Source organism: Coniosporium apollinis (assembly GCF_000281105.1).
Source record: "Coniosporium apollinis CBS 100218 chromosome Unknown supercont1.17, whole genome shotgun sequence".
Classification (NCBI taxonomy): domain Eukaryota; kingdom Fungi; phylum Ascomycota; class Dothideomycetes; genus Coniosporium; species Coniosporium apollinis.
Window position 1 is genome coordinate 86,980 of NW_006913279.1, and position 15,555 is coordinate 102,534.

The 15,555-nt window shown below is 55.3% G+C and overlaps 6 protein-coding genes across 6 annotated transcripts; 3 read left to right on the plus strand and 3 right to left on the minus strand.

Annotated features, from left to right (window-relative positions):
* Positions 1 to 847: 847 nt before the first annotated feature.
* On the plus strand, positions 848 to 1,199 carry W97_03977 (uncharacterized protein; the record flags this gene model as incomplete). The annotated part of the gene is made up of 2 exons (XM_007781871.1): positions 848 to 931; positions 1,011 to 1,199. 2 exons carry the CDS (start codon positions 848 to 850, stop codon positions 1,197 to 1,199), a joined length of 273 nt encoding a protein of 90 aa, XP_007780061.1.
* A 24-nt stretch (positions 1,200 to 1,223) lies between these two features.
* Positions 1,224 to 1,598, minus strand: W97_03978 (uncharacterized protein; the record flags this gene model as incomplete). The annotated part of the gene is made up of 1 exon (XM_007781872.1): positions 1,224 to 1,598. The coding sequence occupies one exon, from the start codon at positions 1,596 to 1,598 to the stop codon at positions 1,224 to 1,226; it is 375 nt and encodes a 124-aa protein (XP_007780062.1).
* A 935-nt stretch (positions 1,599 to 2,533) lies between these two features.
* Positions 2,534 to 4,696, minus strand: W97_03979 (uncharacterized protein; the record flags this gene model as incomplete). Its single annotated transcript, XM_007781873.1, has 1 exon — positions 2,534 to 4,696. One exon carries the CDS (start codon positions 4,694 to 4,696, stop codon positions 2,534 to 2,536), a length of 2,163 nt encoding a protein of 720 aa, XP_007780063.1.
* A 1,203-nt stretch (positions 4,697 to 5,899) lies between these two features.
* W97_03980 (cytochrome P450 monooxygenase) lies at positions 5,900 to 7,554 on the plus strand (the record flags this gene model as incomplete). The annotated part of the gene is made up of 2 exons (XM_007781874.1): positions 5,900 to 6,166; positions 6,223 to 7,554. The coding sequence occupies 2 exons, from the start codon at positions 5,900 to 5,902 to the stop codon at positions 7,552 to 7,554; spliced, it is 1,599 nt and encodes a 532-aa protein (XP_007780064.1).
* Positions 7,555 to 8,326: 772 nt separating this feature from the next.
* W97_03981 (uncharacterized protein) lies at positions 8,327 to 10,761 on the minus strand (the record flags this gene model as incomplete). The annotated part of the gene is made up of 5 exons (XM_007781875.1): positions 8,327 to 8,450; positions 8,570 to 9,182; positions 9,499 to 10,469; positions 10,604 to 10,685; positions 10,746 to 10,761. 5 exons carry the CDS (start codon positions 10,759 to 10,761, stop codon positions 8,327 to 8,329), a joined length of 1,806 nt encoding a protein of 601 aa, XP_007780065.1.
* A 3,107-nt stretch (positions 10,762 to 13,868) lies between these two features.
* W97_03982 (uncharacterized protein) lies at positions 13,869 to 14,939 on the plus strand (the record flags this gene model as incomplete). Its single annotated transcript, XM_007781876.1, has 1 exon — positions 13,869 to 14,939. The coding sequence occupies one exon, from the start codon at positions 13,869 to 13,871 to the stop codon at positions 14,937 to 14,939; it is 1,071 nt and encodes a 356-aa protein (XP_007780066.1).
* Positions 14,940 to 15,555: the final 616 nt, after the last annotated feature.

Sequence of the window (15,555 nt, forward strand, 5' to 3'; positions counted from 1 at the left end):
GACCATTGCCCGGGCGACAGGCTTTGGTTAACCCGACAGGGGAAGGCTGGGCCACGTTAAATGAGTGGCCGGAACGCTGTGCTCCAGTGTGTATGTGCACCGAGCAGACGCAGGATGATGAAGGCGGGGAATTATGCTGGCACAGCGGATGCGACATCGCACTCACTGCATGAACCACGACGAGCAGCGTTGAGGGCAGATGTCTTCCCACCCGCATCGTTACGAGGACAACGAACAGCGAACATGACGTGTGGTTGCACGACGAGCCCCAGGTTTATGCAAGACGGAGCGCCACGGTTTCAAGCCTCGCTCTAGCTTCCGCTAGTCTCGCCGCTTCACACGCTCGAGGCCAATCGCTGCACGGCATCCCAGTCGAAACCGCCTCAGAAGTACCTGATCTAACCGAGAGGGGACTAGAGCAGATGGCGACGGAGCTGAATCGGCCTTTGCCCATCTTGCATTCGTGGTTGCCGTGGTTGTGCAGCGGTGGTGCATGTGAAGGGGGCGGGCAAATGTTGTGAAGCTTCCACTCACTCACTGCCCATTCACGCTACCGCCAAGCCCAGCGAAAAGCAAATGAGGTAGGACTGACGCTGCGCTCTGCCTGGAACCTTGGAAATTGCCCACTTGTGACCGGGCGAAATTGCGGCTGCGCTGGCTCTGACTGCCAGTTTAAATCCCACCACCTCCCACTTCACCCTCGCAACTCTCCACACCAGCAGTCTTCAGCATCCTACATCCCACGTCCTACGTCCTACGTCCTACGCGTGCAGCAGCCTCTCGCTCCCCAAAGCATCCTATCCAGCTTCTCTAATCTCGAGCAACACCTCGTCCACCGATCTTCAAGATGAAGTACTCTGTCGCTCTCGTCGCTGCCGGCGCAAGCTTGGCCATTGCCCAACAGGACATCAACAGCCTGCCGCCATGTGGCGTAAGTCTTGCGCTCACTCGCGACGCGTCGATCTACGCGCCATCATGGCGTTGCTTGCTGACGCTCGGCTTCCTTTCAGGTGACATGCATCACCAACATGCTCGCCATCGGCCCCTCGTTCGGCTGCCCGCTCGGTGACGCCGTGTGCTACTGCTCCAGGCCAGAGTTCGGCTATGGTGTCCGTGATTGCGCTGCACAGGCCTGCCAGGATCAGGGCAATGTCCCATCCGTCCTGAACTACGGAGCCACCTACTGCGCAGGCAAGTGATCGGCTTTCCAATGGCATGGAGCTTCAACTGACGAACATCTCCCTAGGCGTTTTGTCCTCTGTCTCAAGCTCAATCACGGCGTCGGCGCTTAGCGTTCTCTCCTCGGCCACTGAGAGCATCGCGTCGAACACTGCTTCCGCGACCACTGTGACCACCACGGCATCTGCTTCAAGCACCCCGATCTCGACGTCTCCTCTCGTTGCCACTGTCAGCGCCACTGACACCACCTTTGCCACCACAACTGGATTCACCACAATCTTCGGTGCTGGTGCGGCGGCTAGCTCTGGTGCTTCGTCTGTTTCAGACAGCATTTCCTCCGCTCTCTCATCCGCCTCTGAGGACGCTTCGTCTGTGACCTCGTCGCTCGCTTCTGACGCGTCCAGCGTTGCGAGCAGCATCTCTTCAGGTTTGTACCTCAAAGAACCCTTGCACAAAGCTCTGCTAACAGATTGACAGGGGCTGGAAGCATCACTTCTTCCCTTGCAGAGTCTGCTTCCTCCGTTGCCGCCAGCTTGTCCTCGGCTGCCAGCTCCGCAGCTGAGGCCGTTTCAAGCATTGCTGGGCAAGGTTCATCGACTGGTAAGTCACGCGCTCCACCGTTTTTGAGCTTCTACTGACGGTGAATAGCTGGCGCTCCTATGATTACCGCTGCTCCCATCCTTGGTGCCGCCGGTATGGCCGCGCTTTTCTTCATCTAAGTAGTGGACTTTGAACGACGAGCGTGCTGGAGGTAATGATGGATGGCAGCCGACAATTAGATAGCGTGCTGGGACTTCGATTCTTCGACAGTTTATTGACAGGGCGATCTGGTCTGGTTTGGCTGGGTTACTTTTATGCGCTCATGATACCCTTCTGCGATGAGCGGCGAGCTTAGGCAATGCACTAATACTCCCAAACTTCTGAATTATCTTCCTTCGCCCGCTGTGACTCTTGAAAGTCTTTGGCAATTGTGAGCTCGGTGACATTGATACCTGTAGTGGCGTCCCAAATCATGCGTAGATGATGTTGGCTTAAGCATTTTCTCAAGGGATGTATCGGAATGTTGTCCACGTGTTCACGTGCTGGCATGATGGATACTAACCAATTGCACTGTAACACAGGGAAAGAGTGTCGAACGAAAGTCTGGAAGGCCATCTTGCTTCTTCAACTCTAGATAGATAACTGATACTGTATCGATTGAACGGTCTAAGGTATCGCCAAACCTCAGAAACGCAAAACGCCGCCCAAATGAACAAAAGTCTACAAGCACCACCCAATTGCCCACCTGCCCCCCAGAGACTCCTCACGAACACCAAGACCCAAAACAATTCTAGCGTCAACAAGCGTATCGCACTCAACCCCAAACATCCTCCTGCCACTTCCCCCTCCTCTTCAACGCCTCACTCCACTCCCTGACCTCCGTCTCGCCCATCCCCTTCGTCCTCTTCACCGCATCCTGGACCTTAAACCCCACCTCCCTCGCCATACTCGCGCGTCCACAAACATAAAAGTTCGCGCCCTCCCCAATCAGCCTCGTGACCTCGTCCCCGCACTCCGCTACTCGATCCTGCACATACACCTTCTTCTCGCCGCTCACCCTCGAGAAAGCCGTCACGACCTTCAGTTTGCCGTCGAGCGCCCTCGCCGCCTCCTCGATCTCCTCGCGGTAGATGTAGTCCTCGTCCGAGTGCCGACATCCGAAAAAGAGCACCATCTCGCCCACGGGCCGCCCCATCTGCTGCAGCCGCACCCGCTCCGCGACGAACGCCCTGAACGGCGCGAGGCCCGTTCCCGCCGCCACCATGACCAGCGGACAGGACCCCAGCGCGGGGAGCTTAAATTTGCTTTTCCGCACGTGCGCGTGCAGTTTGCCGCCCTCCAATGAACTAGCAGGACCACCGAGGGCGTAGGTCAGGCCGTGCGGGTGTGGCGCCGGTGCATCCGGGGCTGCGGACAGGCTCTGCGACAGCGCGAGGAGGTAGTTCGTAGTGAGGCCGTGGACGAGCTCGCCCGGTGCGTTGGGGAGTGGGGAGGTCGAGACGAGCGCTGTGATGCTGGGCGCGCGGGGGGAGACGACCGAGGAGGAGGAGATGGAGTAGTAGCGCGGTTGGGTCGGCGTGAGGGTTTCGAGGAGATAGCTTAAGGGCAGGCCTGACCAAGCGCCGGCGGCGCTGCTGTCGCCGGAGGTGCTGATGGCGAGCTCGAGGAGCCGGCCGAGGTTTAGGTGCGTGCGGGTTAGGAAGTCGGCGTAGGCGGTCTTATCTTTGCCGAGGGTGGTCAAGAAGAGTTTGGCGGCGGGCGAGGGCGCGAATTGCGCGATGGAGAGGATGGTGTCCCGGCTCACAGGCGCGCAGATCTCGAGGTAGTACCGGAAGAGCGCTTCGGCAGATGTTGGGGTCGGGACACGGACTTTGACGGCAGCGTCGAGGGATTTGATGGAGAGGGGGACGGAGCGGCGGGTGGAGAGGCCGAGCACAGCGAGGAGACGCTCGACTTCGACGTCCGGGTTGGTGGGCCAGACGGCGAGATGGTCGCCTGTCTTATAGTGGATCTCGGATTCGTGCGAAATGTCGAGGTCCATGTGGATACAGTTGCGGTCTTTGGAGGTGAAAAGCTCATACGAGTTCTTGATGGGCAAGGCCTTGATGGGTGAGCAGGCGGCGGCCGCTTTAGCATTGTCACGCGGATGTACTGGCTCGCCGTGGTGGAGGTCGATGGGCTCGAGCGACTCATCCTCGACGACGCAGAGGGTGGGCTCGTACTTGATCTCGCGCTCCTCGAACTGAAGGTCCTTCCGGAAGACGGCAAAGAGATCATCTCTCCAGGCCATGAAGTCTTCCTCTGTGCCGCCCTCGGCATCATCAGCCTTGCCGACTGGCATGAGCGACTTCGCGCCGAACTTCTCCAGAGCTTCGGCGACGACGTCAATGACCTTGTTGTAGTATTTGTAGTTGCTGTTGCCGAGACCGAAGGCCATGTATCGAAGATTCGATAGCGAGATATCCCCGTGCTTGTGGATATAGTCCCAGAAGCCAGCAGTGTTATCGCTCGGGTCGCCCTCGCCAAAAGTCGACATGATGAAGATGGCGAACTTGGTCTGCGGGATGAGGGTGATCGTCTCTGGGTCGTAGTCTGACAAGTCTGCAGCAAGGGCCTCAAGGCCGAAGCGCAGATGACACTCTCGGGCGAGTCTGTTCGCGAAGCCCTCTGCAGTGCCGGACTGCGAGCCCCAGAAGATGACGAGGTTCTTATTAGCCTCCTCCATCTTCTGGGCGATGTTCCTCGTCTCCTTGTTCGCATTCCTTGCGGCCCCATCTTTCAGTTGCGGCCGCTCGTACCAAAGATGGTTGTACGGGTCTGGCTTGTCCCAGGCGATACCCCGAAGGAGGTAGCCGGCGGATCCAAGGGCCACTATGCCCAAGGCTGCTATGTCGGCATACGATGTGGGCTTCGCGAGCTGTGCAAGCTCTTGGAGCGTCTCCGGTAGAAGGGAGGACTGGAGAAATGAAGCGGCCATTGCTAAGGGGTATCTATAAAGCAGAAAAACAGAGAAGAAAGATGAGGCTTAGGAGAAGCAGTCCTGGTGAGCGGCGATGTGACGGTGGTCGAAAGACTCCTTTAAAAGAAAGCAAGATAGATGCTACGCTGAGAGCAGATAATGAAAGCGCAAGAAGGCTGAGAAGGGAAAGTCAACATTTGCGCCTACTACCTACAGTCGTCGGATTGAGGCTGCAACGATCGACAGGGACTTCGCCCTGCCGGCAGCCATTACGAAAGTGGCCGTTTGGCCCAGATGGGGAAGAATGCGGCGTCCCTAAACCTAAGCATATCGAGGGCCGCCACGAGCCGGGTGGCCCGGCTGGGCTGGTCTCAAGCACTCCGCACGAATTACGCAAAGCAGACAACGGTAGGGTCACGGCGCGTGGGGTCTGCAAGCAAGAGCTCGAGGCGCTGCGGGAACCACGGGGAGAGTTGATGCCAGAGATTGAGGCGCTGCGTTGTGGGGAAGCGTGATGGCGGGGTGGTGGAGCGCGGCGAAAATTGCTCCTTCTACCCCTCCTTCATCACCACTTCCTTCCACATTCATCCAGATAGGCAGGCCAAGGAAGACAAGGTTGGATACACGCTGAAAGTGGCAGTTGTCGACGGTTTCTTCAGCCCTGCTCCAGACGTCGTGCCATCCGCAGACAACCACGCTTCCGCGCTTCTCGAAGCACGGCGAGTTGGAGAACAATGGCCCCGTTGCGGTTCGAGTTACTGCGAGCGATGGTCTTGCATAATTGCTTCCGGCAGGTCAGCCCTGTCGGAACCAGCCCACATAGCTACAGCGCTTTTGAAGTGGGAAGGTCTGTGATCTCCATATATCTCCCTCTCTTCTGGATTCGGAGTCTACTAGACACAAACCAGCATAAGTGGTTATATAGACGCCTCCTTCTTCGCCTAGAAACAGCCCAGTACCAACTTCTCCCCTCATCTTCACCTCATCTTATCTGTTCCCTACATCCCCTAAGGCCAACCACATACTCTCGACACTTCTTGCCATACTATACTCCACTACATCCCTGCGGCACGACACTTCGAGCCTCATCGCTATCAACTCCGCAAAGCTCCATATCATCGCTGCCAGGCAGGCCTAATCTTCAAAAAATACTTGATCAGCGAGGCAAGGGGCACAACCTCACAGTAATCCGTTCGAGAGTTTCTCTCACCCGTCGTCGCCATGTACGGCATACTCGTGGCTAGCGTCGTCTTCCTCTTCCTCATCTCCTACTTCATCATCCTACCTGTCGTCAACTACTTCCGCGACCCGAAGGGTTTCCGAAGATACCCGACTCTCAATCCCATCGCTGGCTTCACGGACCTAGGTTTCATGTGGGAAGCGCAGAAGGGATTCCGGTCAAAGACACTGTATGAGATGCATAAGAAACACCCAGTGATCCGTATCGGACCGAACTCCCTTTCCTACGGAGACGTGCACGCAATTAAGGTATACTCGATCCATGTCGCTCCCAAAAAAGTTCGTATGCTGACAGTCACGTGCAGGACATATACGGCCACAGCACCAAGTGCACCAAAGACGTCTTTTACGAGAAGCTCGCCGGGACGCATTTTCACCTCGCGGACGTCGTCGACAAACCCGAGCATGCACGCAAGCGTAAAGTACTCTCGTCCGCCTACGCACTCAAGAATCTCGAAGGCTGGGAACACAAGGTGGCCGACAAGACGGAGCGCTTCATCCGCGGCTGCGACGCCGCATGTACCGCGCCCCTTTCGAAGGAGTTTAAGCGGCCCGACCCGAAAGACCTCACGTTCGACTACCGCGCCTGGAGCAACTTCTTCACCCTCGACGCCATCGCCGACATCGGTCTCTCCGAGCGCCTCGGTTTCCTCGACCAAGGCTCCGACCGCGTGCTCGGCGAGACGATGGACGGGAAGCTCCACTATATCAACTACCGCGAGTGCCTACACTCCACAGCGCGAGCACAATCCAGTATCGTCTGGGCATACGACTGGTATAAAGTGAACGAGAAGCTGACGCGGCTCTTTTCTTCGCGCTTCCGCCACTTCTGGCACCTCAACGAGGGCTGGAACGACATTGTGTACCGTCGTGCCAAGCAGCGCCTGGCGCGGTACGAGGCGGGCGAGAAGCTGGACGACTTCTTCCAGGTGCTTATGGAGGACAAGAACGGCGCGCCTAATAACCTCGAGTGGGGCGAGCTCGTCGCTGAGGTCTCGATCATGCTGAACGCTGGCTCGGATACCACCGCCATCGCCATGAATAACGTGATGTTCTGGCTGCTGCGTAATCCGGCTTGTCTGGCCCGTCTGCGCGAGGAGGTCGACTCGGTCCTCGACCCCGCTGAAGTCGTCGCCCCTTACGACAAGGTTAAGCATCTACCATACCTCCGCGCCTGCCTCGACGAGTCGCTACGCATCACACCTCCCACAACCTTCGGCCTCCCCCGGCGCACACCACCGGAAGGCGCCCCAATCCTCGGCGAGTACATCCCCGGCAACACCTCCGTCTCCATCTCCGCATACGTCGCGCACCGCGACCCCTCAGTCTTCCCGGACCCGGAGCGCTACGATCCGGACCGCTGGCTGCAACCCGACTCCAAGGACATGCAGCCATACTTTGTTGCGTTCAGCGCCGGCGCCCGCGGCTGCATTGGTAGGAATATCAGCTACCTCGAGCAGACCGTGCTTCTAGCGTCTGTGGTGCATAGATACGAGTTCGCGCTGCCGCACCCGGGGTGGGAGCCGGAGCTGTGGGAGAGCATGAATTGTGGGGCGAAGACCATGCCGTTGAAGGTCTGGAGGAGAGATCTGGGCGCTGGCGTGGTGGCGGAGACGGAGAAACTGGTGGAGGCGTAGGGGACTGGATTAGGTAGGCGGAGGAAGGGGAACAGCTATGGAGGATTTAATCTTCATCTGCACCTATTGAGATTTTGGACTCCGCAGGGCATTGCGTCGGGATCTGTTTCAGGCGTTTTTTGAACGGCTGGGTGGATTTGATATCCGGTGTTATTTTCAGGGACCTATGACAGGCCCGCAGTATGGAATATTCGTACATAGACTTCCTTAAAACTCCAATGTAGACAATTATTACACACATCTCTCGGGACCCATCCGCACGCAGATCCAACGGTTTGACATCCCAATCAGGCTGATATGTCCACTTGACCGCGATGCTACCTCGCGTCAGCCGTCATTGGGAGAATGAACGCCTCCTCGAAGAGGTCTGGGGCGTGTCTGAACCTTTCCATTCAATCGCTTCTCCACAAGCATGTTCGTGGCAGCAGTACTTCCCTTACGGCGCTAAAGGTATCATCAACAACAGCGGAAGCAGGAATCGCGCCCCTTCTCTTACGCTTTCGATAATACGATCGGAGCGCGGAAGCGCGCCCAACGTGGCTTTCCGTCACAATCTAATCTCTCGCCCTCAGAACGTCCTCTCCAGGCCGTTCTTCCATGTGCTGGGCATACAGACTTACGTGCACGTCAACAGCACGAGCGATAAAGTCTTACGCCATCCAGCCCCATGTCTCCTTGAGATTCTGCTGCCTGTTCCGCGGTTTCGTCAGCCCCAGCTAGGTTTTGACGCTATTCCTTCTGTTGGAGAGAAAACGCTGCCAGAATAAATCACTTACGCCGTCTGAGTCGGCCATGCGTGCTCCTTCTCCGTCTTCACGAGGATACCCAGCAGAGCCTCCTGCTCATGGCGCAGCTGGAAGCGGTCGCCTGCCATTGCGATAGCCATGCACGCAGTACTATTGGGAGGGTAAAACATCAGCGTTTCGCTCTTACCGCAACGCTTCTCGAGTCAAGCCGCTTAACCGTCTTGAACATGTGGGAGGACACATGGTATTTGTCTTTGCTGGCAACTTACACATAATTCGGCGGCGTCAAACTGTTCGACTCGGCCATACCGCACAGCGCCAGGACATCATGCTTGATATCCTCATCCATTGTCCTGAGCGCGGCCCTCTGTCCCGGGCCTAGTCGAGGAATCTTCGGGTTATGCGCCGTCAAGAGTATCCTAGCGAGGTGGTAATGCTGGAGGCCGGTGACAACCGCGTCGCTGAGGAACCACATCTCCGGGAAAAGCTCCCCGTCCAGCGGCTCACGGTAAAAGATGGGCGAGAAGGACGCAGGTTTATACAACATCCAATCTCGACAGTAGTCCGAGAGCTGGTTGTAGGTGTTGACGCTGTGCTCGCCGTCGCCGAAGCAGTAGCGTATTACATCCGCGCAGTGCACCACGATCCGGTTTGCCCATGTGCAGTCGTTGGCCATATCGAAGCTGCGGTCGATGTTGCAGTGCTCGAGCGCCGGTAATATGGACCGCTGGTTTACAAAGGCCATGTAGATCTCCTGCCGGAGGCCGACCCAGAAGGCGGCTTGTCGCAGGCCGCCCATGACGGTGGATCTCTCTTGGGCACTGATGAAGATATGGGTCCCGAGAAGGTGACTTTGGGTATCGGTACCGGATATTGGTACTGCTCAAATAGTACGTCAGGGATTAGTCCGAAGAAATGTCTACCAAGGCTCAAGTGCGATCTTGCTCAATGGGAGAGAAAGTGATCGGAAGAAACAGAAGTAGGTCTAGGCAGCCAAGAGCAGCCTCGCTACAAGGCAGAACATTTTGCAGAGTCAGAGAGGGTGCGGATGAAGTAGGTCTATGCAAGATACCCGCAAAAGCCTAGCAGAAGCAGTCGCTACTGACGGGAGCGGCAGCGAAGACACAGGCAACGCTAAAGTGCGGAATTTCATAGAGCGGCAGAGTGAGAGTTATTGGAGCCCATTTTCATGGCTTACCTTCGACCTCTTCGAGAAACCTCAGTATGATAGTAGCTGCTAGCAGATTCTCGTCCATTATCGCAGCTGTGTCACTCAGCTCTGGGATCAGATGTTTTAGGCATTCCTGATGATAGCGATCAGAAACGAACGGATCGAAATCACTGATACGACTGAGGTGTCTCGCAGAGGCGGCGAAAATTGCGTTCAGTAATGTCGGGCATATCGCGGCTCGCTGCGGCACTACTAAAGCAAAGTGTCTGTCTTGATCACATAAATCAAATGATCTGGCAAGAACTTCAGTAAAGTAGCGCATCAGTTGTGCTTCTTCTCGGTCTTGCAGTGGCCATATCGGTGCGTCCAGGTAGATCTTCGATAGCGTTTCTGAAACAGCGGAAAACCCCGTGGCGAAGTCACTCGTGATCGATGCTGTCCGATTCAGAGCGTCAAAGCCGTCGGCTGTATCGAGCGGATTTCCGGTGGTGCCTCCTCGGGCTGATGTCGATGTGTACGACTCCACCCGGCGGTGGTGCGATACTTCCCCAGGTGAATGATGGAGTACAGGGGAATCATGCACTATTGGGGAATGTTGCAAGATGCCGGTGTTCAGCTCGGGAGAACCCTGGAAAACATCGCTGAAAGGGAAAGGCGACTCAAGCTCGCCGGTAAGCCTTCGCCTCTTTGTCGGCGAACTGAGTTCATTGATGCCGGGAGTACCGATCGAGTTTGAGTTCGTCCGAAGAGGAGCTGGACGCGACGTTGGGGGAGGAAGCGTTGCCGAGGATGGTTCAGGGGCTGACCGCGTACTCCCACCCCAATCTATCGGGGTAGGCACGTTGTTCGTTTCCGGATCAGAGTCCCGGTCGTATATGCTCACGAGCTCCCGGGTCTCGTCGATGAAGCTCAGGTTGTGCGAGGTCCTGCACCAGGGCTGATTCTCCGCGAAATCGTATTCGCACTTTCCAAGGCCGGAGCCTTTTGCGTTGGCCACGCTAGCGAGGTGTTAGCCGACATTATCTTTAGAAACAATGCTGGACGCAAGCGCGTGGAATGAGAAGCAACAGTGGACACTTCGGCTTGCATAGTGCCCCCACATTACCAGCAGACGGCCCCTCATTCTGATTACTCTAGCTTAGATGCACCGAGAGTTATGAGGTTTGAGAGGACGTACGGAGTGGGCAGCTCCCACAAACCCCAATCCATACCATCTTACGTAGCGTACAGTAACAGAAAGACGAGTGGAGAATGAGAGATAAGAAATAACCCACCTGGGATTGGCTCCATGGCGAAAGCGAATGTTGTAGCCCCGTATGCACTCTTGACCACTCTTCACACATCTTGAACAGGCGGGTCTTTGTTCATCGCCTGCCAATGAATACCATGCAATTAGCTTGCCAGTCGAAACAATATCGGTGGAGACTTACACTTCAGATGTCTTAGAGCCGAGCACTCCAATCAGTGCATGCTCCATCGCAATTTTCTCAGCATCTAAGATCACTAACCTCACACGACAGCTCTGTACAGTGACTTCCTGTCAGCAAGTCTGATGTCTTCGGAATTCGACATCCATAGACTTACCTGACATCCGGTCCTAGTGCGAGGCGTTGAGCTCGTCATCTTCCCATCCGAGACGGTCTTTAGATCAACGTGGCAGGCAAGTCCAGGCGGCTAAAGCACGGTGGTAAGGGCAGTACCAGGTAAGAGGTTGAAGGCTGTGAACGAGGGCCAGCACGCCCAAGATATCCTCTTTCAGTCCAGCAGGCAGTTACCCAGTTCAGCTAGAGATGGCGTTTGCGGGGTTGACACCGGATTCCAGCGAGACGGCCGAAGGTGTGGGGTTGCCGCTCCGGCGCATGACCGAGACCATGGCTGGTGCAGATCTCGAATTGAGCCTCGAATGGATGGTTGTCAGCTCTCTGGGCTGCGCCCTGTCCATTGAGACGCCGGACGAGCTGGAGAGCCACAAGCCGCGTGAGAACATTGTTGCGGCGACGCTGTGATCTGCTTGAGCTTCCATGAGGCCCGCGGATGGTTTACCGCGAGTCAGTACAATGCACGTGATATCCTCAGAACTTCCGCTTAGTCGTTCTGTCCATGCTGTATGCTTGAGAACACACCAGTGACATCGCCTCCATGAGCTTTTATCATCTTCTCTATGTGCATACGCTACCTAGTAGACTCGAACAAAGCCAAACCGGCTTGACTTAGTCGTATTCTATCAGCCTGTCCAAACACCCATGGAGCTTGTTGTTCACCAAACGACCAGAGCAACAACCCTCATACTACTCAGGAGAAGGACCGGCTTTGCTAACTGTGTGGTTCACGCAAACTGCTCTTCCCTCAGTGTCCCTTCGACACTGGAACCGCGTACCTGCTGTAGTGCAAGCATGCCTCGTTACCGATGGGATGTGAAACACTCTGCATAGAGTTTCGTCCTCAACATGCTGGCGGATTCTCCCAACAAATGAGGAGTGTACACCACACTGGGTTGGATGTTTCGAAGTTCTAATGGCTTACTACGTGTGGTTGATGACGGCACTAGATTAATGTTCCAGGGACCGTACGAAGGCAACATAGAGAATGTATTCATGTGAGTGCCTTAGAGTGCTCACATAAGATTGAGTATCAACAAAAGCAATCTCACGTAAAACACCTTCAACTATCCTGAGAATGTTGTCAAGTATAAGCTGTTAACATCGGAGCATCCCTACTAACTATCCGGCCCTTGAGCTATGATGACCACCATGGTAGAGGCATCACAGGATTGACGGCTGGCTTTCCCGAACTTGTCGATATTGTTTCTGGGGATATTTATCGGGATCCGCTACTTTATCGCAACATGTTGGGCTTCGAGAGGACAATTCACGGCTGAGGTAGGTGGTCCATATCACGTGAGCACTCATCGACTTCGTTGTAGCACAGTCAACATCATCTAATGCTTCATCAAATCCGGATCATGATTATTCAGGGCCGTCTGATAAGCTCTGGACATTGCACAGGGCCAGAGATAACAGGAGATGTCACGAAACTGGCGGCTTCGTTCTTCGCCTCTTTTGCAGGACAGTGAAGCGTCTATTCGACCACAATGTCGTTCTCTTACTTCGGACTCGAAGTGGACGTTCTTCGTCCAGACCGCCCTCTCACTCACTTACAAGGATTATTTAGCACAAAGTAGACAACGAAACACGAGTTGCTTTTGAAGTCATGTCTAGAGGGATTGTTTTTCGAGAAGATGGGTGTACGCTTTTACACATTCTGGATCATATCGTCAACTCCGGAACTCTAGTTCGGATCAAGACTTCATTGCGTCGTTCACCGTCTCTTGCCGGCAAGACAGGTCCAGCAATCGTTGTGCAGACGAACCTCCCCGAACAGATTCGCATTCTTCCCTCAAGCTCCGGTCATAGCACGGCATCTACATCTGGGCGCCGAATCGGTACAAGAGATATGGTCTTGTGATCAAAAGAATAAAACATTCTGCCCCACGAAGCAGCCATCTGTCTTTGCTGCGGATCAATTGCATCGTGGTGCCCACAACAACACACTGTTCCTTCATCTGGACCAGCCAAGAATCTGGTATCACAGAATATATTAGAGACTAAGTATCTGCCAGTGCCACGGCTCTCAGCAATCTCTGGCCAACTCGAAGAACCCGTCAGATCGGCAGTTACAAGGCTTGCTTCTGCCGGCAATCATCTTCTTTGGACGTACGATTTAGGACCGCAGATTTCCAGACGTTAGTCTCCTTGCGCTTCAATATCTCCTCAGCGCGCAGGTGAAGCGCATCTCGCCCTGTCCTGGACACACCACTTCTTTGTTTCAGCTCAGGGAGTCTCGCGAACACTCCACGTCCTTCACCGAACTCACGGGAACTTCACCCCAGGGTCATCGTCCTGTCCGCCCGACTTCGGCAGCACAAAAGTCCACTGATGACGTACGGTTTGCCCTCGGTCTGTACGACATAGGAGACACCCAGTCTCTGGCAAGATAGTACAGCTCGGTCTTCACTCCATCGTCACATAAGCCCAAGAATAAACTACTACATGATCTGGATATCACGCATCCTCCGTCTCCACCGTTACTTCGACTCAGAAGCGTAAGTTTTTGTTCGATCGAAGAGCATTGAGCACTCTCCAACCGCGGCAGGTATCTGCTCTCCATTATCAAGGCTGGGACATTCCTAGGTATTCACCAGTGTCAAAGCCTCTTCACCGAATATTCGTCGCTCCATTGCGCCGGTTCTTGCAGCATCCGCTAGTAGAATGCTCGCCTCCACGACAAACCCTCCACCGTTCCAGGTGCATTCCTCTCTCTTCGGCAATGGCAAGATACAGCCTATAGCAAGCCTTCACCTTAACAACAATGATCATACACCACCAACTACACCGCTTATGCGCGCCAGTTCAGCGCAGGACCTAGCGTCTCGCATGGATGGTGTAGAGCCTTCACTCGCTCCTGAGGGTCATACTCCGGAGCCTTCACCCGCTCCGCCAAGCCCGCAGAGTCAAAGTTCCGAGCTCACTGACGAGATCACCATCAACACAAAAGCCAAGTATGACCTTCGGCCATCAAAGCTCAAAGGCCAATGTTTCAGTACGACATGGATTGACAAGGACGAGAGTGGCAACTTTGATCCAGAGTTGGAGAGAAGGCTTTTGTTGCAGCAGCAGCGCAAGAAGCGGAAGAAGCCCGATAAGGGCAAACGACCGGCCACGACACATGCGGTCCAGCAGGATCAAGAGCCGTTCTTTTCCAAAGTTACAGGGCAACTGAAGAATGCACCCCTCGGCGACATGATGGAAGACATTGACGGTCACGTGGGAGTTTATACGACGCTACGGACATCTTTGGCGCACCCGATCATCTTCAACCATGAAGGGCGCGAACCGTGTGACTGGTGCGTCAACATCAATCACGGCATTGGAGGCCTTGGCGAGCGAGAAGTTGAAGTAATCGAATGGAGTGATGGTCTTGGCTACACCGAGACGATTGGAGGGCACCGCGCCGAGCGAGATTCATCCAAGATGTGTTCCGGCTGCACTTTCGAACGGGTGCAGATCCTTGTATGTAACGCACACAGCATGCAGGAGCTCCCAGACGCCGCCATTCACGACGAGGGCGCTCTCATTGCACAGTACGAACGCCTCACCAAAGGCAGACCTTCACCTGCAGATAAATGGTGCCATATCTGCCTCACACCAGCGTCGTATGCCTGTTGCGCCCCCCAGGACGAGGCGGATGAGGAGAACGCGGAGGTAGCAGAGCCGGAAAGCGTGGGCTGCGGGTTGCTGATGTGCGAGGGGTGCGCAACTAGTTTGAATTCGGAGCACGAAGGGGACCTCAAGGCTTTCCTAACCGCTATGGAGACCGAGGAGCGCGAACTAGGCCTACGCGCAGATTGTGGTTTCCTGGATCCAGATTGGCTGTTAATGAAGAACGTCCTGGCCGAACTTGCGGCTTGATTGCTGCCGTTGGATGACCTGGGAGTTTTTCCGACCTGCTAGCGCTGAGTGATTGGGTTTCGTTTCTATCGCGCGGCGCTGCGCGAGAGAAGAGGTCTTAGTTTGCTTTGAGCCGGCTCACGAGCCTTACAGCTTCTCTTCTTCTGCACATCATTTTTGGCCATCAGTAATATATCATCAAGGTTTCATAAGAATCAACTCGTATCAAGCAGTTTCACATGCCACTTTTCTGAAACTCGGCTCACCGAGCTCACTGAATGCAATCACCAGCCCTCTCCTGCAGTCTGCGCCTGTGTGTTCCTACATCCGGCTCACCTGTACAAAGCCCTCCTTTCCCTCTCCGTGACTATTCTCCTCCCGTGGCCCTCAGGCCGTCTGCCAACCCTCCCGCCAGTGCTTCCACCATCGCTGTCATATCTACGACCACGCCCGACACCATCATCCCTGTGATCGCGATCCTCACGCCCATTCCTTGACCGCCTCCATCCCGCGTCCTCAACTGCCTCGATCGGCACCCTCACCTCTCCAGGCAGCGGCGGCGTACCTATCCGAGTGTGCCGTGCACTGTGCGGAAGTGTATCACTATCCGAGCTCGTTCCACCCTCCGGGTACAGCG